Below are 26,899 nucleotides of genomic sequence, written 5' to 3'. Positions count from 1 at the left end.
AGTATAAAAGAGCCTCTTCTGTCTGATCTGAGAGTCGCTGGTGAAGTCTCAGGATTTTATACTATACAAGAACAGTGAGTATATGTTTTAAAGTTACCAGCACAAAACTGTGGCTTAATAATTGACATTTGAGGTATGACTAATCTTTTCACAAAAGAACTGAACAGTTGATTTGCAATGGATTTTCTCTGTTAGTTTTGGAATGATAGATTTTAATTTTAACATTTGACTCTGTTGTTTTATAGATGGGAGGATCTAAACCCCAGGAAAGGTAATTCTGCTCAGACTCCTGTGATTAAATCTGTGCACTTCATTATATATATAAGTACCGTATTGCATCACAATTAACGTCTACAAACTGGATAATTCTGACAATAACTTTTCTAAAATATATAAAATGCCTGTATAAATTCATCACTGGTCTGTCTGTCGCTGCAGTGGTTCGGTGAGAATCGGACACTCTCTGAATAAGAACGAGGAGGAGTTTGTCACCAGAAGGAGAAATGATGTTCTACAAAGCCTGAAGAAGCTTAAGATAACCTGCAGTGAGGTAATATTATACTTTGTTTATCTGCTTGGATATTTATAAATGGTGTTGTAGCTGATGAACATCAAGTGTTTGGTCATATAAACCATGTGCATTTCAGAACAAAGTGCCAAATATTGCATTACTGGGATCTGGAGGAGGAGCAAGAGCCATGGTGGGTTTGCTGGGATCCCTGGATCAACTCCAGAAAACAGGTCTTCTGGACTGTGTGCTTTATCTGAGCGGAGTCTCTGGATCTACCTGGTACAACACACACACACACACACACACACACACACACACACACACACACACACACACACACACACACACACACACACACACACACACACACACACACACACACACACACACACACACACACACACACACACACACACACACACACACACTGGTTGAATGTCATAAATAAGAGCATATGTTGTTCTTCTGAAGGTGCATGGCCTCCTTATATCAGGAGCCAGACTGGTCCACCAAACTAGAGACTGTGAAAGACGAGATCATCCAGAGACTCAGCGGTCCTGGAGTCAGCTGGGAAGATGCCAATGCCAAACTGAAGAAATATTACTATGAGAAAGACATATTCAGCTTGACTGACGTCTGGGCAGCGTTGTTCGTCACGTCAATTGTAAAAGAGGTCTGTAACTATTCATAACACAACACTCAATGATGTATGATATTAAAGAGCTGCTCACATTCAGTCTTAAAAAGTGCTATTTTTAGTATTGATATGAGTGTTTATAATGGCCAAGGACCCTGAAGCACAGGGGAAACATTACTGTAACATTCTGATTACTGCAAATCTACATGCAGTGTGGTCCAAAAGTCTGAGACCATATTGAAAATCAGATTATTATTTTTAAAGTTCCTAGCAGGTTTTTTTTTTACTTTTCACTTGAGCTTGTTTGTGACTGAATAAATTGTCCCAGGTCTCTCCAACACCAACATGATAAATAACAGCTCCACAAATATTTTTCTCTTCAGATAGACGAACACACACTCTCAGATCAGTGGGACCAGAAGAGTAAAGACCCGTTTCCAATCTACACAGCGATCGACAAGCAATGCAAACAGAGAAAAGATGGAGGTAGGTGTGTGTGTGTGTGTGTGTGTGTGTGAGAAAGACAGACAGATAATGTGTTTGTGTCAGCTGTTATATGGACGTGTTTCTGTCTGCAGAGCCCTCGTTTGAGTTCACTCCATATGAAGCCGGTTATTCCCTCACTGGAGCGTTTGTGGAAACATCCAACTTTGGCAGCAAGTTTGAAAATGGCCGTAAGATCAAGAACCAGCCTGAGATTGACATGCTGTACCTGCAAGGTAACAAACTCTGTGACAGGAGAGTTTATTCATATTTATTATATCAACTTATATTCAGATTCTCCTTTATACACTGAATCGTCTAAAATGATTCAATAGTATCTGGGATTGATCTGGCGATAAGGTCTTTCAAATCTAAATATTACAATTAGAATTATTGAAAAATCATTTTAAAAGCAATTTCACCAACACACTGAGGTGCTGCTTATCAACATAAACCTTATAATTTTTGCATGACAATTTTATGCATCAGTGTAACGTACTGCTCCGAGACTTGGGTGAAGATCCAAATGCAGTGACAAGCAGAAAATCAAAACCATTAGACGAAAAACCAGAAATTACTCAAATTAATATTTATAAATATTATACATTTTTGTTTATTGTAAACACTTTTTACACTTAAATGTGTTTTCTGCAGCTCTGTGCGGCAGCGCTTTAGCTGATGAAGACGAGCAAAAGAAGTTTCTCTTGGAACGAATAAAAGGTGCAACTTCATTTGTTCTGAAGATTCAGTTTTGTTTAAAGATGACAGTCATCAATTGAAACTTAATTCCATTTGATTTTTCCCCACAGAGTTCTTAAAACATGTACCAATAATCGAAAAGGATATGGTTGAGGAACTGGGGAAAGGTAAAGCATTACAGCTTTTATTTATTTATAAGTTGATCTTTATTTTGTGTCGAATGATCTGTTCATGAATGCCTGCGGAGTAAAATTTGTAATTCTTTAAAGTCCCCATGAAATCATTTTTAAGTCTTTTGGCTTATAGTATGAATATGTAACAGACTGTTAGAAACTTTAGAAACTGTTAAGCTCCAAAACAATGACAATTCGCATTTAAAGATATTATCTTTCAACACTTAGTCTCTCACTTCCGCCAACATGGATTCATTATTTTGATGACCTCACACTGCACTTCAGTTTCACCTTAGATTTTCTGTCCAATCAAATGCTCTCTAGAATCTGAAGCTCCACCCCCTACATTATAAACCGATGCTGAAACTGCGGCTGAAATCGGTCACTTGTTCTCACATTTGCTATTGTCTACATGGTGAATGGCACCTAGGGGATAGGGACAGTGTTTTCCATTGGGGCGAATGAAGTCTGGTTTCACGTTAGTGTCACACGAACCACCGCAGCTCCGGTCCAGAGACACGATAGCACAGAGCGGAGCATGTGATCAAACTGATAACTGAATGTTATAGATTTGGGGATGGAAAGCACTTGCATTCAAGACATTTTGCACTGATCATGTTTGTTCAATGTGTGTTTCTTCAGAAAATGCAAACACCCCTCCCATAGACAAATGTCACCAGGTGCTCATGGATCTCGTGGACATGAATCTCTCGGTTTTGAATGGCAAAGATCCGTCAGCTCACGATAAATCCATCAGAACTAAGCTGAGCGGTAAGATTTTTGCAAAACTGTGCAAAAAAAAAGTATGCTTTTCAGCAACATTTAAATGGTAAACTAAACTCTAACACAAGATGCACAAACCTGCATTAGATTAAAAAACTCAATCATATTCTCATCTTTTCACAGAGATCTCTGGAGGCAAACATCAGCTGAGTTTTCAAAAGAAAAACCTGAATCCCTCTGATAAAGAAGCTGTAAAACAGTATATGAAACAATACACTGTGGATTTGTTTAAAGGATTGAGTCATTTCTGGCCTTTTAGTAGGTTGAACTTTCTTTACAATGTGTTGATTTGTATAATGTACTTTTTTTTTTTTTTTTTTAGATTAATGCATAAACTGAAATGTGTTGAAGTCCATAAATCTTCCAATTAGCTTCAACAAAACCGGTTTTAACAGACGAACCTTTAGACATCCAATGATGTACTTTAAAGCTTAAACTATAATTAAACATCAAAAACTTTCTCCAAAGAACCATATGGTCAACTAAAAACATACACAGAATTTAAAAAGAATATTTACTAAATATAAGAACCACTGTATGTTTTACAGATCTTTGGGCGAGTATTTTTGATTGCATGAAACAGTGGATCTGGGGCAGGAAATATGACTTTCTTCACAACATGAAAGGTGAGAACAGAAACTCATAGACAGATGCTAACTGGAAATTCATTGTGAATAATATAATAATGCTATGATCCCTCAGATAAAGCAGTGCCCTCCACTCTTCTGAAAAGTGAGACGAGAGACTATGAAGACGCTGGACTGTTTATCAACTCATCCTACTTCTCAGTGCTGAGAGAAGAGAGAGACATCGACCTCATCATTTCACTGGATTTCAGTGAAGGTGATCCTTTCGAGGTATTATACGCACAGAGAATTCACTCATGGTTAATTAAAGGAAAAATCTGTTAGAAATCATCATTTAAAGCAGTGGTTCTCAACTCCAGTCCTCGGGACCCGCTGCTCTGCACATTTTGTATGTCTCCCTTATTTAACACACCTGAACCAGATCATCAGCTCGTCAGGAGAGACTCCATGAACTGATTTGAGTGTGTCAGATAAGAGAGACATACAAAATGTGCAGAGCAGCGGGTCCCGAGGACTGGAGTTGAGAACCACTGATTTAAAGGGATAGTTCACTTTGAAATTAAATTTTGGTATGTTTTAGCTTACCTCAAGGGCATCCAAGATGTAGGTGTCTTTGTTTCCGCAGTAGTTTCAATTTTGATATTTTTAGGTCAAACCGTTCTTGTCTGTCAGTCATATAATGCAGGTCTATGGTCACTGTCTCAAAGAGCATGCACAGAGTCCAAATTAAAACAATTCCCCATCGTCCAAATTAAACAATTCCCCATCGTAAGTACACACTGATGGCCTAAGACACGAAACGAGCGGTTTGTGTGAGAAAACGAACAGTATTTATATCGTTTTTACCTCTTGTACACAGCCATGTCCGAGTGATCTGAGGGCGCGGGCGGGTATAGATATATACACTAGATGTCGCCTTGGCTACGGTTTCGTTCCAATGAACTGCAGTAGCCAAGGCGACATCTAGTGTATATATCTATACCCGCCCGCGCCCTCAGATCACTTGGACGTGGCTGTGTACAAGAGGTAAAAATGATATAAATACTGTTCGTTTTCTGTGAAGTGAACTATCCCTTTAAGCAGTGTCTCAGAATAAGGCGTTTGTAGTTTCTATGCAATGTTATGGCACATATGCGTAGGCCCCGCCCACAATGGGTGACTGACTCCGCCCTATTAGCATAGACTCCGCCCTCAGTGAGCCATAGAGAGCCGAAGTCCCTCCCCTCCGCTTCCGACTCATGGAACCTTATTTCGGAAAAAATATGTATGGTAGTCAATGGCGAAAGACAACTTATCTTTTTATTCCGTCTGAACTGTGCCCTGAATTACACATATGATGTTTGCCAATTTAAAAGATAATTATGAAAGTCAAGAAAGTCGCAGTTTGTCATAAAACAGAAGAGTAACATTTAGTTTTATGTGAAAATCGCTCAATGAACTACATCTCTCGTCTCGCACTATGTACGTCACCAACATGGCTGTCACCTTAGAGCGTTTCATCTCGTTCTTCCAGACGGCGTAACGTTACGATTATAATGTAAGACTATAGAAAAACTGACAGACGTTAGCTTCAGCAAAGTTAGCTTCATTCATTGAGAGAAAAGGTATGACGTCACATGTGCGCCTTTTGGGTTTGTAGTCTTTGTAATTACGTATTTTCACAGTCTTATACCTCAACAGTTTTACATCAAACTGCGACTTTCTTGACTTTAAAATGTATCTTTTAAATTGACAAACATCATATGTGTAATTCAGGGCACAATTCAAACGAGATCAAAATATTTGTTGTCTCTCGCCATTGACTACCATACAATATTTTTCCGAAATAAGGTCCCATGGTGGTCCACCGGAAGGGGAGGGACTTAGGCTTTCTATAGGGTTAGGACCACATAGGACCAACCGTCCACGGCAGCTGACTGACTCCGCCCTATTAGCATAGACTCCGCCCCTCAGTGAGCCATAGGCCCGTCCACGGCAGCTGACTGACTCCGCTCTATTAGCATAGACCCCGCCCCTCAGTGAGCTGTACACAGTCCGCCATGTTTATCTCCTCACCAAAGCATTTAACAGTATTCAAGTAAGAAACATTCTTATTAAAACTACTAAAGTTATTCAGTCAAGAGCAGTGAGGGATTTTCTGTTTTTCTTTTGTTTGATTCATATTAACAGCATATATCGCAGTAGGTGATGTATATTACACTGCTTTCACTTTAATACACAGATCTAATATACACATGCAGTTTCTTTCCCTGTTTACATTCACGGATATAACCAGCTGTGTTTGTGAACTCTGTTTTTGACATGACCTTGTGTGTATTTGACAGTTTAAGTGCAATGAGACATGAAAGAACTTTCACGAGAACTGCAATGTCACGTGAGCGTGACCGCGGTAGAGATATAATCACAACCAAACAGACGTTTAGATTTTTTTGCACGAGCTGTAAAGGCTCCGCCCTCTTCTGGAAAGTGGACCAGCAGCTCATTTGCATTTAAAGATACATGTACAAAAACAGCATGTTTTCCTTCCACTTAAAAATTTGCATTTACAACATGGTAAAATAAATGATCTGTGGGGTATTTTGAGCTGAAACTTCACACACATTCTGGGGACACCTGAGACTTATATTACATCTTGTAAAAAGGGGCATAATGCTGCTTTCCCCCCTCATGACATTCATAGTGATGGTCACACTAACCTAAAATGTGTCCTAAAATTTAAAAATAAGTGCATGGGTTTTCATCTAAACATATTTATTTATAACAGTCTGTCGAACCATTTTAATCAAACAATAATGTGATGCTTTTCTACCACAGACAGTGAAGAAAGCTGCTGAGACGTCCAAGAAACTAAAGATCCCTTTCCCTGAGGTCAACATTCCCAATGGACACTCCGAGAAACCGAAGGACTTCTATGTGTTCAAAGGCCAAAACACTCCAACCGTGATACACATCCCTCTCTTTAATGTGGTCAACTGTGGAGGCAAGTTAAAATCTTAATTTCCTGAATAAAATTGAAATATCAACTGTGTTCTGATTTAAGTGTGTTAATGTTTCATCAGATGATATTGAGGAATGGAGGAAAAAATATAAGACCTTTCAAGGTTCTTACAGCGCTGAGATGATCACTGAACTGACGGAGGTCGCTGGAAAAAACATCACAAACAACAGAGACAATCTGCTGGAGCAAATCTGTCTGGCCATAAAAATGCACAAATAATGAATGATAAATATCAGAGGTGTCCTCACTGTTTGTTTTAATGCAGCTGATCCGTATAATACCATAACACAGACTGAATTACAACTATGATTGTTGATTAAAATATTGTATTACTTTGCTTCTGTTCCAATACATTTATTAATAAATCGTTGTCTTAAAATAAGGTTTTGTCCTGGTCATTTGATATCAAACAGCACAAATGCTCATTATTATGAAACTGACAGTTATGGTCCTGGATGCTGATTGGACAATCCAGAGTTCAAGTGTACAAACTCAAACTCTAGTATTTTGGACATTCAGTGTTTGGTGCGGCCTCTCTCTCTCTCTCACACACACACACACACACACACACACACACACACACACACACACACACACACACACACACACACACACACACACACACACACACACACACACACACACACACACACACACACACACACACACACACACACACACACACACACACACACACAAGGCAAGGCAAGGCAAGGCAAGTTTATTTATATAGCACATTTCATACACAATGGCAATTCAAAGTGCTTTACATAGAAGAAATTAAAATAATAAAAAGAAACAAGAATAATTAAAACAGTTTAGAAAAATAAAATGAAATACAGTACAGTACAAACAGTCGGACGAACAGCGGCACAGTGCTCATTCAGTAAATGCACAGCTAAACAGAAGTGTTTTGAGTCTGGATTTGAATGTGACCACTGTAGGAGCACCTCTGATCTCTTCTGGAAGCTGGTTCCAGCTGTGGCTGGCATAATAGCTAAAAGCAGACTCACCATGCTTAGAGTGAACCCTTGGTATTTCTAGCTGATATGATCCTAATGATCTGAGTGATCTGTTGGGTTTATATTCAGTGAGCATATCTGCAATGTATTGAGGTCCTAGGCCATTGAATGATTTATATACCAGTAATAATACTTTGAAATCAATCCTAAATCTAACTGGGAGCCAGTGTAAAGACCTGAGGACTGGTGTGATATGTTCATATTTTCTGGTCCTGCTCAGAATCCTGGCGGCAGCGTTCTGTATGAGCTGCAACTGTCTTATGGTCTTTTTGGGAAGGCCAGTGAGGAGTCCATTACAATAATCCACCCTGCTGGTGATGAAAGCATGCACAAGTTTCTCTAAGTCTTGTCTGGAAACAAAGCATCTAATTCTTGCAATATTTTTCAGATGATAGTATGCTGATTTAGTTATTGCTTTGACATGACTACTGAAACTAAGGTCTGACTCTAGTGTCACACCAAGATTCCTGACTTGATTTTTAGTTGTTTGACCCCTAGAGTGAAGGTATGCGTTCACCTTGAGAACTTCATCTTTGTTTCCAAACGCAATAACTTCAGTTTTGTCTTTGTTTAATTGAAGAAAGTTTTGACACATCCAACTGTTGACCTCATCAATGCATTGGCACAGGGAGTCAATGGGGCTGTAATCATTAGGCGATAGGGCTAAGTACAGCTGTGTGTCGTCTGCATAGCTGTGGTAAGCAATTTGGTTCTTTCTCATTATTTGGCTCATTGGGAGCATATACAGGTTGAACAGGAGTGGCGCAAGAATTGAGCCTTGAGGGACTCCGCATGTCATGGATGTCCACTCAGACTTATGGTCTTCTATACTCACATAATAACCTCTCCCATCTAAGTATGACCTGAACCATTTTAGGACTATCCCAGAAAGCCCCACCCAGCCCACACACACACACACACACACACACACACACACACACACACACACACACACACACACACACACAGAAACACACAGAAACACACACACACACAGAAACACACACACACACACACACACACACACACACACACACACACACACACACACACACACACACACACACAGAAACACACAGAAACACACACACACACAGAAACACACACACACACACACACACACACACACACACACACACACACACACACACACACACACACAGAAACACACACACACACACACACACACACACACACACACACACACACACACACACACACACAGAAACACACAGAAACACACACACACACACACACACACACACACACACACACACACACACACACACACACACACACACACACACACACACACAGAAATTATATTATATTATATATAATGTAGGCCTATATAAAGGACAAAACGTGAAGATGAAATGATAATGGACAATGGATTTGATGTCCACAAGAGGGCGACAAAGTCCACAATTCTCTGCTTGGAATGACAATATTTACAATTGTTTTTTTCAATTGCTAACATACTTGCTAACATAATCTGTAGTCCCATTTCCAAAACTCTTCACACATTCAACGAAACAGGACCAATCTGTGAATCAATTTTCATTGCTTTCACACAAAATGCATTCAGTGACCACATTTCCCAAAATATAAGAACACTTTTGTCATTCATACTTTACCATCTGCAAAACATGTTATGTCTAGTTTTGTTTTTTGTTTCACGTCTTATTTAGCAGTTTAGTCACAGTCATGTTTCCTGTCTTGTCATGTGATTCCCTTGCCCTGTGTGATCCTGCCATGTGCCCCCCTTGTCATGTGTTGTCATTGGTTCATTGTTTAATCATGTTCACAGGTGTGTCTTGTCAGGTCTTTAGTCTCTGGCTGAATCTGAAATCGCCCCCTATACCCTCAAATAGGGCGCTATTTGAGGGGACAGCCATTTGTAGTGTCCGAAACCATAGTGGACGTTATATTGAGTCCACTCATTCAATCCCACAATGCACCACAATAACGAGTTTTGGCTACAACCGAAATCAGAATGATGATCAACTCTGTGCATTTCTGCAGAAATTATATTGAAAATTTAGCAGAATATTTACAATGAAATTAAATCATATTGGTTCAGAATGATTTTGTCTGGAAACATGGATCAAAAATGTTTCCCCAAGAATTGGTGGGGAAAGAAGAGCGGCAGAGACAGGGAGGACTAGAACCCTCACAGAAATGTATATCCATCCATCCATCCATTACATCCATTTTCCAAAGTGCTTGTCCTGTAGGGTCATGCGGAGGCGGGAGTCTTTCCCAGCATCTCGGGTCGTAGGTAGGGAAACGTTAGTTACGTATGTAACTGTGGTTCTGTGAATTCCTCCTGACCGCCAGAGGCAGTACAAAGCACTAGTTGTGAATTACCGTGAATTAACTAGCACTGAATTACCGTGCTTTCCACCCTCATGTCCCCCTGAGACGAGAGATTTATGTATTTTTTGTCTGGAAAAATCCTCCGATGACGCAAAAATCGTCATTTATCATCATCAGAGGCTCTTTTGTCCAGAGGCGAGAGACTCCAGCCAGTAGGAGGAGCTGTCCCGCATGTTTTCAACCCGCCCATAGAGGGATCTCACTCACAGAATGTACACATAGTGTCAGCCATCTTTGGAAGCTAAGCTAACAGGCTCTTGTTCTGTGGAGAAAGCTGAGTGGTAGGGGTTACCATCCTCTTTTTCCCGGACATGTCCGGCCGTCGAGATCGTCCAAAATGTCCGGGATTCGGCTTTTGCTTTCTGCAGTCGCCATTCATTGTTTACATGCACACCTTTTGTTTCAATCTAACTGAATTCATTCTGATTGGTGAATCTGAATGTAGTGTTTACATGAACGCTAAACAAGTGATCGGTTGATGTGCGTTTTAACATTGCTAAGAAAATTCCCGCTCCTCCGTTAGAGATTCGAGACCGGCTCATCAGTAATCCCGCCACCGGCCTCGCGCCGTTCTCCCGCGCCCCTCAGACTCGTCACGGAGACTCACTAGTAGCCAAGCCTTTTTGTTTTAAACTGCGCTCTCTTACCGGTAGGCGTGGCTTGGGAGTGGCCTCCTTGGGCAGCGAAGCAAGTGCATTCTGGGAGTTGTTGTCTTTCATCCACATAAGCCAAAAATACATTTTCTGGCTTTTCTCAGTCTAGAAAGCTCCAAATTCAAAAATAATTTCACATTTCTTCTACATAAATGACCAATTTTAAATACACATTCATCTTTCCTGAGGTGAAGTATTCCTTTAACATAGTACTTTAAAGCTTGTACAGGACATGATAGAAGACACAGAAGATGATACCTCCCCCATCTGTATCTGAGTGATTGAAATAAGATTGAAAAGCAGCCAGATGAATAGACTGATTCACAAATTGGATAATAAGAAAATATCCTCCAATGAGCAGCATAAAGTTGTCATGTTGAAGGAGCCCTAGCATTGCCGGTAGTGTTCACTACTGCTGGTTCACAATCCATTAACTATGATCTGGACCAAAGGGCCAAACCCAGAGCTGAAGACGAGTTGGATCTGGGTGCCAAACACGGCCTTGCATTTGAGAGAGAGAAGGTCCCGTGTGATGGGAAGCTGCCATGGTTTTCCTTGTAACAGACTCAGAAGGAGACGAAACCGTAGCCTGGCTTAGAGTCCTGCAACGGGTCGGGTACCCACGGGTATCCGCGGGTACCCGCATAAAAGTGGCTAAAACGGGTGGATTCTGACATTCCTAAAATTCACGGGCGGGGATGCGGGCGGATAATGAAGTCCTTGTGGGCGGGTAGCGGATGAAAAATATGTGCAATATTTGTATGTCTAAATTACCAGCATTACACATATGCAAATATGTGTTTTAGTCAGGCCATCCTTAAAAATATTCTTGTTTGCCGTAACCCGACCGACCCTGTCAATTTAGGATCGACCCAATTTAATTTTTTTCTCCCCTTTTAGTCCGACCAAGTTGCGACATTCAATTTCTCTGTACTGTAGGCTAATAGGCCTATGTGTTGTAGCCCAGTCATTAAAAAACGATTTAGTTTCATATTCATGTTTAAATAAAATAATATAAGTTGTTTATATATTTCATGTTGATTATATGAAAAGTGAAAAGCATGAATAAGATAAGATGATCCCGAATATCGGGAGACAAATGGAGTGGGCAGACATGATTTTGACCACTTCATTAAGTTTGTTCAGCCTTTCTTTAAAGTGAATTTCGTTTTGTATTAATTGTATCTTAATTTTAATCAATGTTTCATCTACCAAATTCCTGGATTTAATAAATAAGAAGTAAATATAGCAGGCATGCAATATAATCAGGACACGGCCGGAGGCGCCCGCGTGTGAACTGATGAACTTAAATGAACCGAAACTCAACGTATAAGCTACTTGCCTCACAGACCTGAGAAATAGAAAGCATAAAATGTGTACTTTTAAACAAAACAATTCAAAACGAAAGAAAACAGACTGTTCTCTGCTTATAATCCGTATGAAATGTGCATTTCTCTCTGGCGCGTTCACTACTGCGAAGATCGCGAGTCAGCATCGTCATCTTTGACACAGAAAACACTTGCTTATTAATAAACAATTGAAATGTCTCATTGATATATTTGACATAGGCCTATTAATAATCATTACTTTTCCAAGTTCTTTGTGACAGCTTTTAGGTGCGTTATTGGCAGCGCACCCTTACATGTTGTTACATAAACGCGTCACCTGTGTGGTTTATCGCGGGCACGGGTCGGGTAACGGGCCAAATATTAATGGGTCTGGGCGGGTGCGGATTTAATTTTGATATTATCACGGGTGACGGGTCGGATCTGGTGCTGAACTTTGCGGGTTTTGCCCGTTGCTTGAACACTATAGACCCATGCTTAGACTAAAGTAACACAACTTGAAGCTTTTGTTACCATACCTCAAACACATGTACCCATACCTTAAACATATCTTAAACAAAAGCGCTGCTTTGCACTCTAGTTGCAAGGACGAGGAGGACGAGGTCAAGGTCGAAGAGGCCATGCACGGACCCCTATTTCTGATGATATAAGAGCAACTTTGGTGGACCATGTCATCAACCATGGCCTGACTATGAGGGAAGCTGGGCAGAGAGTCCACCCACATCTAAGCCGCTTCACAGTGGCATCTGTAATAAGAACATTCCGACTAGAAAACAGGTATGTCTTCACCTCTCTACCTTCTACTCTACTCAGATGGTATTTACAGCACTGTACTACAGTATATCACATTACCACATCACGTGTACAGGGTATTGCAGGGTGCTAATGCTCCTTTTGCAGCCAAAGTGGTAGTTTTTGTGAAACATACCATGATTACTTGCAGTATATTGAGATGTTTCAGTACAGTGGATGATACAGTATATACAGTAAAGTACTTTAAGAAAAAGAAGCAAACCGATGACAATTTATGGTTGTATTTCTCTAGAATGACTAGAAGATCTTCGGGGGTAAGGACGCCAACGCCTGTTCACACAACAGCAGGAACTTGCCGTTGTGGACCTAGTGAGGGCAGACAATGCCATCCGTCTCCACCAGCTACGACAGAAAATACTTGCAGACAGGCAAGTGTTCAACCACATAAACCATGTGAGCATCACCACCATCAGACGCATCTTGGGAAAACACAACATCACCATGAAGCAGCTCTACAGGGTCCCATTTGAGAGGAACAGTGGGACTTCGAGCTGAATATGTACGGGTAAGTGTAACTGTCCTTTACATTTACAATCCAGTATTGGTGAAATCCAGTAGCAGCTGAATATGTACCATATCAGTACCACATGGATCCATTCGGAGAGCTACACAGGTACCTGTGTGATGGGGTGAGAGTTCTGTATGTGTAGCACTGTAGTACAGTAATATGTTGTTTTGTTTTGTTACAGAGAATCTTGGCCATGGATGGAGCGGCACAGCCTCATGAATTAATTTTTTATTGATGAAGCTGGATTCGACCTGAGCAAAACAAGACGACGGGGTCGTAATGTAACTGGCCAAAGGGCAATTGTGCACGTCCCGGGGCAGCGCGGGGGAAATATCACATTGTGTGCCGCCATAAGCCTTCAAGGGCTTCTGCATCATCATGCAAAACTAGGTCCATACAATAGCCAACATATACTCTCATTTCTAGATGCTCTCCATAATATAGTTGTACAGAACAGACCAGATCAGCCCAGGTTTGTAGTGGTATGGGATAATGTCAATTTCCATCGGGCTGCTCTGGTCCAGGCCTGGTTCACCAACTGCAATCAATTTGAAGTGGTATACTTGCCCCCTTACTCACCATTTTTAAACCCTATAGAGGAATTATTTTCAGCTTGGAGATGGCGCGTATATGACCGCCAACCACATGCCCACATGCCTCTTCTGCAGGCAATGGAACAGGCCTGCGGCGACATTCAGGTGACAGCAATCCATGGATGGTTTCGACATGCAAGGGGATATTTTCCCCGGTGCCTAGCGGGAGAAGACATTGCTTGCGATGTCGATGAGGTCCTGTGGCCAGACCCCAACAGACGGCGGGAGGTCCTGTGGCCAGACCCCAACAGACGGCGGGAGGTCCTGTGGCCAGACCCCAACAGACGGCGGGAGGTCCTGTGGCCAGACCCCAACAGACGGCGGGAGGTCCTGTGGCCAGACCCCAACAGACGGCGGGATCCATGAGCCCACGTATGCACAATTGCCATGATTTTCTGTGTTTATAATATATTGTGTTTTTTCTATTATTATTATTTTTTTGCTTTATCTGAATTCATGTTACTGCAATGCACAGTGCTGCAATGTACAATATTGAGTAGGCCTATTTGCTTTTTTGGTTGTTTGAAAATGTGCCTCCTGAAAATATGCCTTCTGAATAAACAGTGAAAATCCAAGACTGTATGTTTTATATAAAGTAGACTAGTGTGTTCCCCCTGATCTGAAAGTGTATGCATATGATGCAAGTATGTGTCATTTTGTCATCAGAGTTACATTTTGACAAAGGAATGTTAGGTTTTGATAGCAGAGTTTAGGTTTTGATAGCAGAGTTTAGGTTTTGATAGTAGAGTTTCAATTTGACACAGATGTGAATGGTATATTTCCCAGTGTTGTGTCATGTTTACTTGTGTGTAGAGTTTTGGCACAAATGAGCGAAATTTTGCAAAATGTGTTCAAGCAACGGGCAAAAACTGTAATAGCCTATTATCTAAACACAATTTCTGAAACTATGCCTGGCTCCATTTTTCTAAACTCTACACACAAAACACATAGCCTGGAAATCCAGACCTAAATCTAAAAGCTGTCAGCGTCACAGCGCTGTCATCATCTGTTTATCTCGCCTCTGGCCCGCCTATATCAGATAACCCGATGTGATTGGTGCAGCTCAGCTCGAGGGGCATATTTAATGAGCATCATTACTCGACACCAGAGTAACTCGCTGAGCAAATTCAACTTGTGCTCTCGCAAGAACTCTGGATTACCAGGGTATATTAATACAGCACTTGCGTGTAGTTCGGTAGAATGAAATGTCCTTAGTCCTTTATATCCGTGGGACTCGCGTGTTGTGCTGATATCTGTCTCTTATTAGCACTCGTGCCCTGCTTCATACCACAGTTCATGTTAAAAACATCAATGTATTCACTCATCCATAAACATTATCCAATCAGCTTGACGACAAGTTCCATAATTCTGCTTACGTGTCATCAACGTACGCCTTTGTTATTGTAAGAGGTTAGCGGCGAAAACAATTACATATTGTAGCTTTAACATTCGGGTGTTGAAAAAATACGTGTTTAGAGATTTGCAAAAAGAGTGCATGAAATTTGCAATAACTGCCTGAACTTTTGATTTACTCTGCAAATGTGTTTCGGTGCAGAGAACGGAGTCGAGTGTCTTAGCAATTGTGAAAACTGTAACATTAACATGAACTAACAATGATCAGTGCTTCTAAAGCATGTATTCATCTTATTTACTCTTAATCTAATACGTTTACTAATACATTATTCAAATCAAAAGTTGCATCTGTTAATAGCCTATTATCTAAACACAATTTCTGAAACTATGCCTGGCTCCATTTTTCTAAACTCTACACACAAAACACACACACACCATGCAAAACATCACACATCTCTTGGAAAAGCATTCATTCAAAACTATTTTAAATGGTGTTTTTTAATAGTAACAAACATCGATGATTAGCCACATACAAGCCAAAATCACACACCAAAATCAATATAGGCTACGTGTCAAATATAAATATGTACAAGCAAGTAAAATCACATAGAAAATGGACATTATATGTATTATTATTTTATATGCATTATGTGAATGAGCTGTACTTTATCTCTGTAATTACATCTAATTACTCTGTTGAACCTTCCCTAATCGCACCCACAAACCCGTCTTACCCGTATCCCACCTCAATACTAGTAAATATGTTTTGCAATGTTAGATGCAGAGGTAATGTCTCCACAACACAGCAAAACCAACCAAAAAGTTATTTTTAATTTTATTTAATCTGTTTCTGATTTCATTTCATCTGCTCACCCCTCCATATAGTTCAAATACAGTATAAGCTTTGCATTTAGACGTGATATGTAAACCCCACCCTCCACGCCCATGGGAATTACACTGAAAACGTTCTATTCTCTGGAGTTCAGGTTCCTCAACACATCTATTCTCTGGAGTTCAGGTTCCTCAACACATCTAGACTTTAGTTTCAGAGTCCTATAAGTATAAAAGAGCCTCTTCTGTCTGATCTGAGAGTCGCTGGTGAAGGCTCAGGATTTTATACTATACAAGAACAGTGAGTATATGTTTTAAAGTTACCAGCACAAAACTGTGGCTTAATAATTGACATTTAAGCTATGACTAATTTTTTCAAAAGAAATGTAGTTGATTTTCAATCTCTATTAGTTTTGGAATGATAGATTTTAATTTTAACATTTGACTCTGTTGTTTTATAGATGGGAGGATCTAAACCCCAGGAAAGGTAATTCTGCTCAGACTCCTGTGATTAAATCTGTGCACTTCATTATATATATAAGTACCGTATTGCATCACAATTAACGTCTACAAACTGGATAATTCTGACAATAACTTTTCTAAAATATATAAAATGCCTGTATAAATTCATCACTGGTCTGTCTGTCGCTGCAGTGGTTCGGTGAGAATCGGACACTCTCTGAATAAGAACGAGGAGGAGTTTGTCGCCAGAAGGAGAAATGATGTTCTACAAAGCATGAAGAAACTTAAGATAACCTGCAGTGAGGTAATATTATACTTTGTTTATCTGCTTGGATATTTATAAATGGTGTTGTAGCTGATGAACATCAAGTGTTTGGTCATATAAACCATGTGCATTTCAGAACAAAGTGCCAAACATTGCATTACTGGGATCTGGAGGAGGAGCAAGAGCCATGGTGGGTTTGCTGGGATCCCTGGATCAACTCCAGAAAACAGGTCTTCTGGACTGTGTGCTTTATCTCAGCGGAGTCTCTGGATCCACCTGGTACAAACACACACACACACACACACACACACACACACACACACACACACACACACACACACACACACACACACACACACACACACACACACACACACACACACACACACACACACACACACACACACACACACACACACACAGGTTGAATGTCATAAATGAGAGCATATGTTGTTCTTCTGAAGGTGCATGGCCTCCTTATATCAGGAGCCAGACTGGTCCACCAAACTAGAGACTGTGAAAGACAAGATCATCCAGAGACTCAGCGGTCCTGCAGTCAGCTGGGGAGATGCTTTTGCCAAACTGAAGAAATATTACAAAGAGAAAGACATATTCAGCTTGACTGACGTCTGGGCAGTGATGTTCGTTACGGCAACTGTGAAAGAGGTCTGTAAAAAATTCAGTCAAAACTATTTAGTCTTAAAAAGTGTTATTTTTAGTATTGATTTGAGTGTTGATAATGGCCACGGAACAATACAGTGGTTCCCAAACTGTCTGCAAAAGATGAGGTTATTTGATTGGATGCCATCTATTTACGGTATTTTGCCCGCTAGAAATGCATGCTCAGTTTTGATGTTAGGGTCGAATTAAAATTAAATAAACGGCAAGACTCTGCATTTTGTATGCTTATTTCAACGAATCGTGAGAGTCAATGATTCATTCATAAATACAGCTAGTTGCTTTGTTACAGAATGAATGAATGACTTGCTCATTAAGAAAGTGACTTACTGCCACCTACCTGCAGTTTTAGTTTAATATTTAAAAGCATCACTTCGTTTTTATCATCATTGCATATTTAAATTGCCAATGAACATTTTTTATTTAAAACTATGTATTTTATAAAGTTATTCATAAAGGAAAAAAAAAAAATTAAATCAATTTAGGGGGCAATAGAGGTGAAACTCGAAAAATTTGAATATCGTGCAAAAGTTAATTTCAGTGATTCAACTTAAAAGGTGAAACTAATATATTATACATGCAAAGTGAGATATTTCAAGCCTTTATTTGTCATAATTTGATGATAAATGCTTACAGCTATGAAAACCTTTTCACAATATTCTAATTTTGAATTTGGGGTTTTCATAGCTGTAAGCCATAATCATCAAAATTATAACAAATAAAGGCTTGAAATATCTCACTTTGCATGTAATGAGTCTATATAATATATTAGTTTCACCTTTTAAGTTGAATTACTGAAATAAATGAACTTTTGCACGTTATTCAAATTTTTCGAGTTTCACCTGCATTGTCCCTTAATGGAAAAGGTATGACTGCAGTCTAAGTGGAAGAGAGGGGGTACACTAATCTATAAAGTTTGGGAACCACTGCAATACTGTAACATTCTTCTGATTATAAACTACTGCAAATCCACATGCACTGTGGTTCAAAAGTCTGAGACCATTGAAAATCTGAATTTAGGATTTGTTTAAAAAAAAAAGTTCCTAGCAGGTTTATTTTTTACTTTTCACTTGAGCTTGTTTGTGACTGAAAAAATTGTCTCAGGTCTCTCCAACACCAACATGATAAATAACAGCAGCAGAAATATTATTCTCTTCAGATAGACGAACACACACTCTCAGATCAGTGGGACCAGAAGAGTAAAGACCCGTTTCCAATCTACACAGCGATCGACAAGCAATGCAAACAGAGAAAAGATGGAGGTGTGTGTGTGTGTGTGTGTGTGTGTGTGTGTGTGTGAGAAAGACAGACAGAGTTAATGTGTTTGTGTCAGCTGTTATATGGACGTTTCTGTCTGCAGACCCCTGGTTTGAGATCACTCCATATGAAGCCGGTTATTCCCTCACTGGAGCGTTTGTGGAAACATCCAACTTTGGCAGCAAGTTTGAAAATGGCCGTAAGATCAAGAACCAGCCTGAGATTGACATGCTGTACCTGCAAGGTAACAAACTCTGTTACAGGAGAGTTTATTCAAATTTACAATATCAACATACATACAATAGTGTAAAATAGATCAATAGTATCTGGGATTGATCTGGAGATCAATCTGTCAAAATATATTACAATTAGAAATGTTGAAAAATCATTTAAAAAGCAATTTCAACACCGTTTCTCAAAATAAACCTTTTCATTACACAGTGATTTAAAGGAAAGATCATTTTTGCTTAAAGGGGTCATGAACTGGCCTTTTTAAATTTTTTTATATTGTTGTCTGAGGTCAACTTATGACGTTCGCTTGGTTTTTACATTCAAAAACATCAAAATGAATAAATAATAGGCTATTTTCTACCCTGGTTTTGAGCCTAGCTTGTGAAACGCTCAGTTTTTATGGGCGTGCCGCATTGAAGACCTGGAAGTAAACGCCCACTGCTATGATTGGATAACAATTTTGAAGTAGGCGTTGATCTTCTTCTGCGGAGGAGGGGTTTGATACCCTTTGACGTCATCGATCCCCACTTTGAAAAACCTGTCGTTCGCTGTGCCTGGTGTCAATAAAAGCTTTTATTAGACTAACAAGGAAGTTTTCAGTTCTGAAACTTACAGGATATTCTTATAGTATGATGACCTCTTATATGTCAAAATTTCTCAGTTTATCACCACTTAGATGACAATTTTATTCATCAGTGTTACGTACTGCTCCGAGAGTTGGGTGAAGATCCAAACGCAGCTTTATTGAGGGAAATCCACAATCGTAAACCAAATAACAGGCGAGGGTCAAAACCACAACAATCCAAGTCCAAGATACAGGAAAATCCAGACAAGCAGAAGATCAAAACCATGAGACGAAAGACCAGAAATAACACAAATACAGTGTAACACATACAAGACTTCGCAATGAGTACGTAAACATACAGGGCTTATAGGCAGAGTTTAACCAGATAATGAGACACAGGTGGAAGTGATGATCAAACAATAATGAGTCCCAGCAATGGGTTATGGGAATTGAAGATCATGATGGGAAAGCAGGGAGTCCTCTAGTGGAGATCATAGGCACTCCAGCTGGTGGTTGTATTATACATTTTTAATTATATTTATACATTTTTGTTTATTGTAAACACTTACACTTAAATGTGTTTTCTGCAGCTCTGTGCGGCAGCACTTTAGCTAATGAAGACGAGGAAAAGAAATTACTCTTCGAAAAAATAAAAGGTGCAACTTCATTTGTTCTGAAGATTCAGTTCTGTTTAAAAAGCTGACAGTCATCAATTAAACTTTAATTCCATTTGGTTTTTCCCCACAGAGTTCTTAAAACATTTACCACTAATCGAAAAGGAGATGGTTGAGGAACTGGGGAAAGGTAAGGCGTTACAGCTTTTATTTATTGATAAGTAGATCTTTATTTTGTGTCTAATGATCTGTTCATGAATACCTGCGGAGTAAAAAGTTAAACTCTTTAAAGTCCCCATGAAATCAAAATTGAAGTATTTTGGCTTTTAGTATGAATATGTTATCTATAAGCTACAAGCTACAAATAGTTATCTATAAGCTACAAAACAATGACAGAATTCGCATTTAAGGATTAAGTCCGGCAATAAGGAAAAATTATTTTGATGACATCACTCTGCACTTCAGCTTTTCATCAGATTTTCTGTCCAATCAAATGCTCTCTAGAATCTGAAGCTCCGCCCCCTACATTATAAACAGACTCTGAAACTGCGGCTGAAATCGGTCACTTGTTCACACATTTACTATCTTCTGAATATAGGGGATAGGGTGCGATTCAAACAGTGTAAATATGCTTTCCATTGGGGCGAATGAAGTCTGGTTTCACGCAAGTGTTTCAAGTTTCAAGGCAATTCATTGTGCATTAAATGATGAAAAATAAAAGTGAGCTATAATGATGATTATCACCTGATAACTGAATGTCATAGATTTGGGGATGGAAATACTTGCATTCAAGACATTTTGCACTGTGTTCATGTTTGTTCAATGTGTGTTTCTTCAGAAAATACAAACTCCCCTCCCATCGACAAATGTCTCCAGGTGCTCATGGATCTCGTGGACATGAATCTCTCGGTTTTGAATGGCAAAGATCCGTCTGCTCATGATAAATCGATCAGAACTAAGCTAAACGGTAAGATTTTGCAAAAGTGTGCTAGAAAATGTATCTTTAATGGCTTTTGAGCAACATTTAAACAGTAAAAAGCTAATTGATGAAACAGTAATATGCAAAAACATAAATTTGTACAACAAAAAATTCTATCACAAGATACACAAATCTGCATCAGATTAAAATAACTCAATCATGTTCTCCTCTTTTCACAGAGCTCACTGGAGGCAAACATCAGCTGAGTTTTCAAAAGAAAAAACTGAATCTCACTGATAAAGAAGCTGCAAAACAGTATATGAAACAATATACTGTGGATTTGTTTAATGGTTTGAGTCATTTCTGGCCTTTTGGTAGGTTGAACTTTCTTTACAATGTGTTGATTTGTATAATGTACTTAATTTTTTATTTTATAGCCAGATTAATGCATAAACTGAAATGTGTTGATTCCATAAAGCTTCCAATTAGCTTCAACAAAACCAGTTTTAACAGACTGATGCCACAGAAGAACCATACTCAGTTATAACTCGGTATTGCGTAGCTATACGCTGTGGGGGAAACTCCTTTCCTCAGATTATTGAAGCTTTTATGTAAAACGCATTGCAGCTGCACAGCGAGCACAGAGAGTGACTGGCTCACTCATTGGCTGTGCTGCAGCAACTGCCCATCCAATGGCGAAGGCGCCCCTTTTTGGCGGTCTCTGACGTGTGTTGGCGCGCTGGTAGCTGATTGGTGCGCCAACAGCCACAGCCAATGAGTGAGCCAGTCACTCTCTATGCTCGCTGTGCAACTGCAATGCGTTTTACATAAAAGCTTCAATAATCTGAGGAAAGGAGTTTCCCCCACTGCATATAGCTACGCAATACGAAGTGACCGTTCTCGAAAGGGAACTTTAGACTTCCAATGATGTACTTTAAAGCTGAAAAAAACTATAATGAAGCATCAAAAACTTTCTTTAAAGAACCATAATAGTCAACTAAAAACATACACAGAATTTAAAACAACATCAGAATATTTACTGAATTTAAGAACCATTGTATTTGTTTTACAGATCTTTGGGCGAGTATTTTTGGATGCATGAAACAGTGGATCTGGGGCAGGAAATATGACTTTCTTCACAACATGAAAGGTGAGAACAGAAACCCATAGACAGATGTTAACTGGAAATTCATTGTGAATAATATAATAATGCTGTGATCTCTCAGATAAAGCAGTGCCCTCCACTCTTCTGAAAAGTGAGACGAGAGACTATATAGACGCTGGGCTGTTTATCAACTCATCCTACTTCTCAGTGCTGAGAGAAGAGAGAGACATCGACCTCATCATTTCACTGGATTTCAGTGAAACTGAACCTTTCAAGGTATTATACACACAGAGAATTCAATCATGGTTCATTTAAAGGAAAAATCCTGACTCCGCCAGACTCTGCCCTATTAGCATAGACTCCGCCCTCAGTGAGCCATAGGCCCCGCCCATGGTGGATGACTGACTCCGCCCTATTAGCATAGACTCCACCCTCAGTGAGCCATAGGCCCCGCCCATGGCAGCTGACTGACTCCGCCCCTCAGTGAGGTGTACACAGTTTATCTGTATGTTTATCTCCTCACCAGAGCATTTAACAGCAGTATTCAAGTAAGAAACATATTCTTATAAAAGCTGCTAAAGTTATTCAGTCAAGAGCAGTGAGGGATTTTCTGTTTTTCTTTAGTTGTTTGATTCATATTAACAGCATATATCGCAGTAGGTGATGTATATTACACGGCTTTCACGATCCATGCGGTTTCTTTCCCTGCTGTTTACGTTCACGGATATAACCAGCTGTGTTTTTGACAGTTTAAGCGCAATGAGACATGAAAGAGAATTTAGTTTAATACTCACGAGAACTGCAATGTCACGTGAGCGTGACCGTGATAGAGATATAATCACAACCAAACAGATGTTTTGAGACCGGCAGCTCATTTGCATTTAAAGATACATGTACAAAAAGGTAAGACTCCACTCTATGTTATCCCTCTCGGTGACTGAAAGGCTTATTAATACCTTTGTTTTTTCCCGCATTGACTATTGCAATGCACTTCTTGCTGGGGTTCCTAAAACCACACTTAACAAACTACAATGTGTACAAAATTCTGCTGCTAGGATCTTGACTGGAATCAGGAGAAATTAGCATATTACACCCGTTTTAAAGTCTCTGCATTGGCTCCCGGTCAGGTTCCGAGTGGATTTTAAAATCCTTAAGCTCACATATAAGGCACTGCATGGCCTGGCCCCTCAGTATCTGTCTATACACACCCAAGCGTCATTTACGCTCTTCACAAGCTGGTCTATTGGCAGTCCCACAGACTCGGTTGCGTACTGTAGGGGACGGGGCTTTCTCATCCTATGCTCCTAGGCTTTACGAATGCACTTCCTCCAAATATCAGAGATGCACAGACTCTAAGTAATTTTAAATCTAATTTAAAAAACGCATTTTTTTAGGTTAGCTTTTACTTGACTTTTTAAAATTCTATTTTATATTTTATTGTTATTGTTTTCTCTTGTGTGTGTTGTATTTTAATTTGTTTGTTCTATTATGTAAAGCGCTTTGAGAAGCTGCTTTAAAGGCGCTATATAAAAATAAAGTTATTATTATTACAGTTTTTGCCCGTTGCTTGAACACATTTTGCAAAACTTCGCTCACTGTGACAAAACTCTACACACAAGTAAACATGACACAACACTGGGAAATATACCATTCACATCTGTGTCAAATTGAAACTCTACTATCAAAACCTAACATTCCTTTGTCAAAATGTAACTCTGATGACAAAATGACACATACTTGCATCATATACATACACTTTCAGATCAGAGGGAACACACTAGTCTACTTTATATAAAACACTGCAGTCTTTGATTTTCACTGTTTATTCAGAAGGCATATTTTCAGGAGGCACATTTTCAAACAACCAAAAAAGCAAATAGGCCTATACTCAATATTGTACATAGCAGTAACATGAATTCAGATAAAGCAAAAAAAAAAAAAATTGAAAACATTTTTTTCTGTAAACACAGAAAATCATGGCAATTGTGCATACGTGGGCTCATGGATCCCGCCGTCTGTTGGGGTCTGGCCACAGGACCTCATCGACATCGCAAGCAATGTCTTCTCCCGCTAGGCACCGGGGAAAATATCCCCTTGCATGTCGAAACCATCCATGGATTGCTGTCACCTGAATGTCGCCGCAGGCCTGTTCTATTGCCTGCAGAAGAGGCATGTGGGCATGTGGTTGGCGGTCATATACGCGCCATCTCCAAGCCGAAAATAATTCCTCTATAGGGTTTAAAAATGGTGAGTAAGGGGGCAAGTATACCACTTCAAATTGATTGTGGTTGGTGAACCAGGCCTGGACCAGAGCAGCCCGATGGAAACTGACATTATCCCATACCACTACAAACCTGGGCTGATCTGTTCTGTACAACTATATTATGGAGAGCATCTAGAAATGTGAGTATATGTTGGCTATTGTATGGACCTAGTTTTGCATGATGATGCAGAAGCCCTCGAAGGCTTATGGCGGCACACAATGTGATATTTCCCCCACGCTGCCCCGGGACGTGCACAATTGCCCTTTGGCCAGTTACATTACGACCCCGTCGTCTTGTTTTGCTCAGGTCGAATCCAGCTTCATCAATGAAATTGAATTCATGAGGCTGTGCAGCTCCATCCATGGCCAAGATTCTCTGGAACAAAAAAACTAACTTTTTGTAGCTGGCTGATTGGTGTTCAGTTTTGCAAGTATGTGTCTTCATGTGTTTATTTGAGTGGTTGCAATAACCCGATGTGTTTTGTATTTTGGATACATGTGTTTTCCAAATGGCACCCTGAGATTTCATTTTTGAACGAAGTGTCTTATGTATGAAATAGTGTGTAGTATGCAGGACCAAGTGTGTTGTATAAAGGAGTAAGTGTGTTGCAGAATTGCAACTAGAGTGCAAAGCAGCGCTTTTGTTTAAGGTATGGGTACATGTGTTTGAGGTATGGTAACAAAAGCTTCAAGTTGTGTTACTTTAGTCTAAGCATGGGTCTTTAGTGTTCAAGCAACGGGCAAAAACTGTATTATAAAAACAGCATGTTTTCCTTCCACTCAAAAATCAGCATTTACAACATGGTATAATAAATGATCTGTGGGGTATTTTGAGCTGAAACTTCTCACACATTCTGGGGACACCTGACACTTATATTACATCTTGTAAAAAGGGGCATAATGCTGCTTTCCCCCCTCATGACATTCATAGTGACCATGGTCACACTAACCTAAAATGTGTCCTAAAATTTTAAAATATCATCTAACCATATTTATTTATAACAGTCTGACCAACCCTTTTAATCAAACAATAATGTGATGCTTTTCAACCACAGACAGTGACGAAAGCTGCTGAGACATCCAAGAAACTAAAGATCCCTTTCCCCGAGGTCAACATTCCCAATGGACACTCCGAGAAACCGAAGGACTTCTATGTGTTCAAAGGCCAAAACACTCCAACCGTGATCCACATCCCTCTCTTTAATGTGGTCAACTGTGGAGGCAAGTTATGATCTTAATGTCCTGAATAAAACTGAAATATCAACTGTGTTCTGATTTAAGTGTGTTAATGTTTCTTCAGATAAACTTGAGGAGTGGAGGAAAAAATATAAGACCTATCAAGGTCCTTACAGCGCTGAGATGATCACTAAACTGATGGAGGTCGCTGGAAAAAACATCACAAACAACAAAGACAATCTGCTGGAGGAGATTCGTCTGGCCATAAAAATGCATAAATAATGAATAATAAATATCAGAGGTGTGCAGCGTTATGAAACTAGGCGTTGGTTGAATAAACCGGTAGCCCCGCCCCAAACTCACCCTGAATCAATGCTGAATCAATGATGTCATGTCCCAGTCAGACATTCAAACAAAAAGACTGGAATTCATCACTGGTGCAGGAATTAGAAATACAGTTTGTTTCAACCACTTATCTCCAAATCTGCAAAACCATACACTAATTCTCGGCCTTCGACTCAGTTTTCAACACTTTTTGCAAATCACAACACACAATTCTCTATGTAACACACAAAAATCTAACAGGAAGTATCTTGATTTCCTTTTTCAAACACAACCTATCAAAATGCCACTCTAACTCCTCACGTGCAAACACTCATTGCTTTACTTAACACCAACCAATCATGGCTTTAGAATAGGCCTATAAACAGGCCAAAGGTCGAGTTATAGGTTTTTCGGACTGTAATACTGTATTCACAACCACAAATGTACATAGGAGCTCATGAAAGAAGAGCTTTAGGTTTTGAATAACATAATTCACAATATGATATATCCAAAATATAATATTATGGCAAAGGTGTTTGCAACGTAAGACAAATGTTTGCTTTTGAGATGTGTTTGTGATATTTTGAATGCAGTGCTTCATTTAGCAAGAGATGTGTGGCGTTTTGCATTTTGTGTTTGCAATTCTTGGATTTGTGTGTAAAGTTTTGGGA

The 26,899-nt window shown here is 39.6% G+C and overlaps 2 protein-coding genes across 2 annotated transcripts; both read left to right on the top strand.

The window, feature by feature from the left end:
- Positions 1–26,373, top strand: LOC309499790 (cytosolic phospholipase A2 gamma-like). Its single transcript, XM_082171265.1, has 16 exons — positions 1–74; positions 246–271; positions 439–550; positions 648–790; positions 983–1,184; positions 1,532–1,634; positions 1,727–1,867; positions 2,286–2,351; positions 2,441–2,497; positions 3,146–3,274; positions 3,410–3,544; positions 3,835–3,912; positions 3,989–4,143; positions 6,688–6,853; positions 6,933–7,109; positions 26,206–26,373. The coding sequence occupies exons 2-15, from the start codon at positions 246–248 to the stop codon at positions 7,088–7,090; spliced, it is 1,671 nt and encodes a 556-aa protein (XP_082027391.1). The 5' UTR covers positions 1–74; the 3' UTR covers positions 7,091–7,109; positions 26,206–26,373.
- On the top strand, positions 16,613–26,214 carry LOC309499843 (cytosolic phospholipase A2 gamma-like). The gene is made up of 15 exons (XM_082171337.1): positions 16,613–16,670; positions 16,831–16,856; positions 17,024–17,135; positions 17,233–17,375; positions 17,561–17,762; positions 18,934–19,036; positions 19,135–19,275; positions 20,418–20,483; positions 20,575–20,631; positions 21,280–21,408; positions 21,600–21,734; positions 22,433–22,510; positions 22,587–22,741; positions 25,784–25,949; positions 26,029–26,214. The coding sequence occupies exons 2-15, from the start codon at positions 16,831–16,833 to the stop codon at positions 26,184–26,186; spliced, it is 1,671 nt and encodes a 556-aa protein (XP_082027463.1). The 5' UTR covers positions 16,613–16,670; the 3' UTR covers positions 26,187–26,214.
- Positions 26,374–26,899: the final 526 nt, after the last annotated feature.

This window comes from Leuciscus leuciscus, assembly GCF_965113295.1.
Source record: "Leuciscus leuciscus genome assembly, chromosome: 5".
Classification (NCBI taxonomy): Eukaryota; Metazoa; Chordata; class Actinopteri; order Cypriniformes; family Leuciscidae; genus Leuciscus; species Leuciscus leuciscus.
This window is presented reverse-complemented; position numbering and strand designations above follow the sequence as displayed.

Coding starts and splice junctions, on each gene's coding strand:
- LOC309499790 (XM_082171265.1), top strand. CDS start 246: ATGGGAGGATCTAAACCCCAGGAAAG. Junction 272..438: donor GGATCTAAACCCCAGGAAAG/GTAATTCTGCTC, acceptor CTGTCGCTGCAG/TGGTTCGGTGAGAATCGGAC. Junction 2,352..2,440: donor TCTCTTGGAACGAATAAAAG/GTGCAACTTCAT, acceptor TTTTCCCCACAG/AGTTCTTAAAACATGTACCA.
- LOC309499843 (XM_082171337.1), top strand. CDS start 16,831: ATGGGAGGATCTAAACCCCAGGAAAG. Junction 19,276..20,417: donor TGACATGCTGTACCTGCAAG/GTAACAAACTCT, acceptor TGTTTTCTGCAG/CTCTGTGCGGCAGCACTTTA. Junction 21,735..22,432: donor GAGTCATTTCTGGCCTTTTG/GTAGGTTGAACT, acceptor TTTGTTTTACAG/ATCTTTGGGCGAGTATTTTT.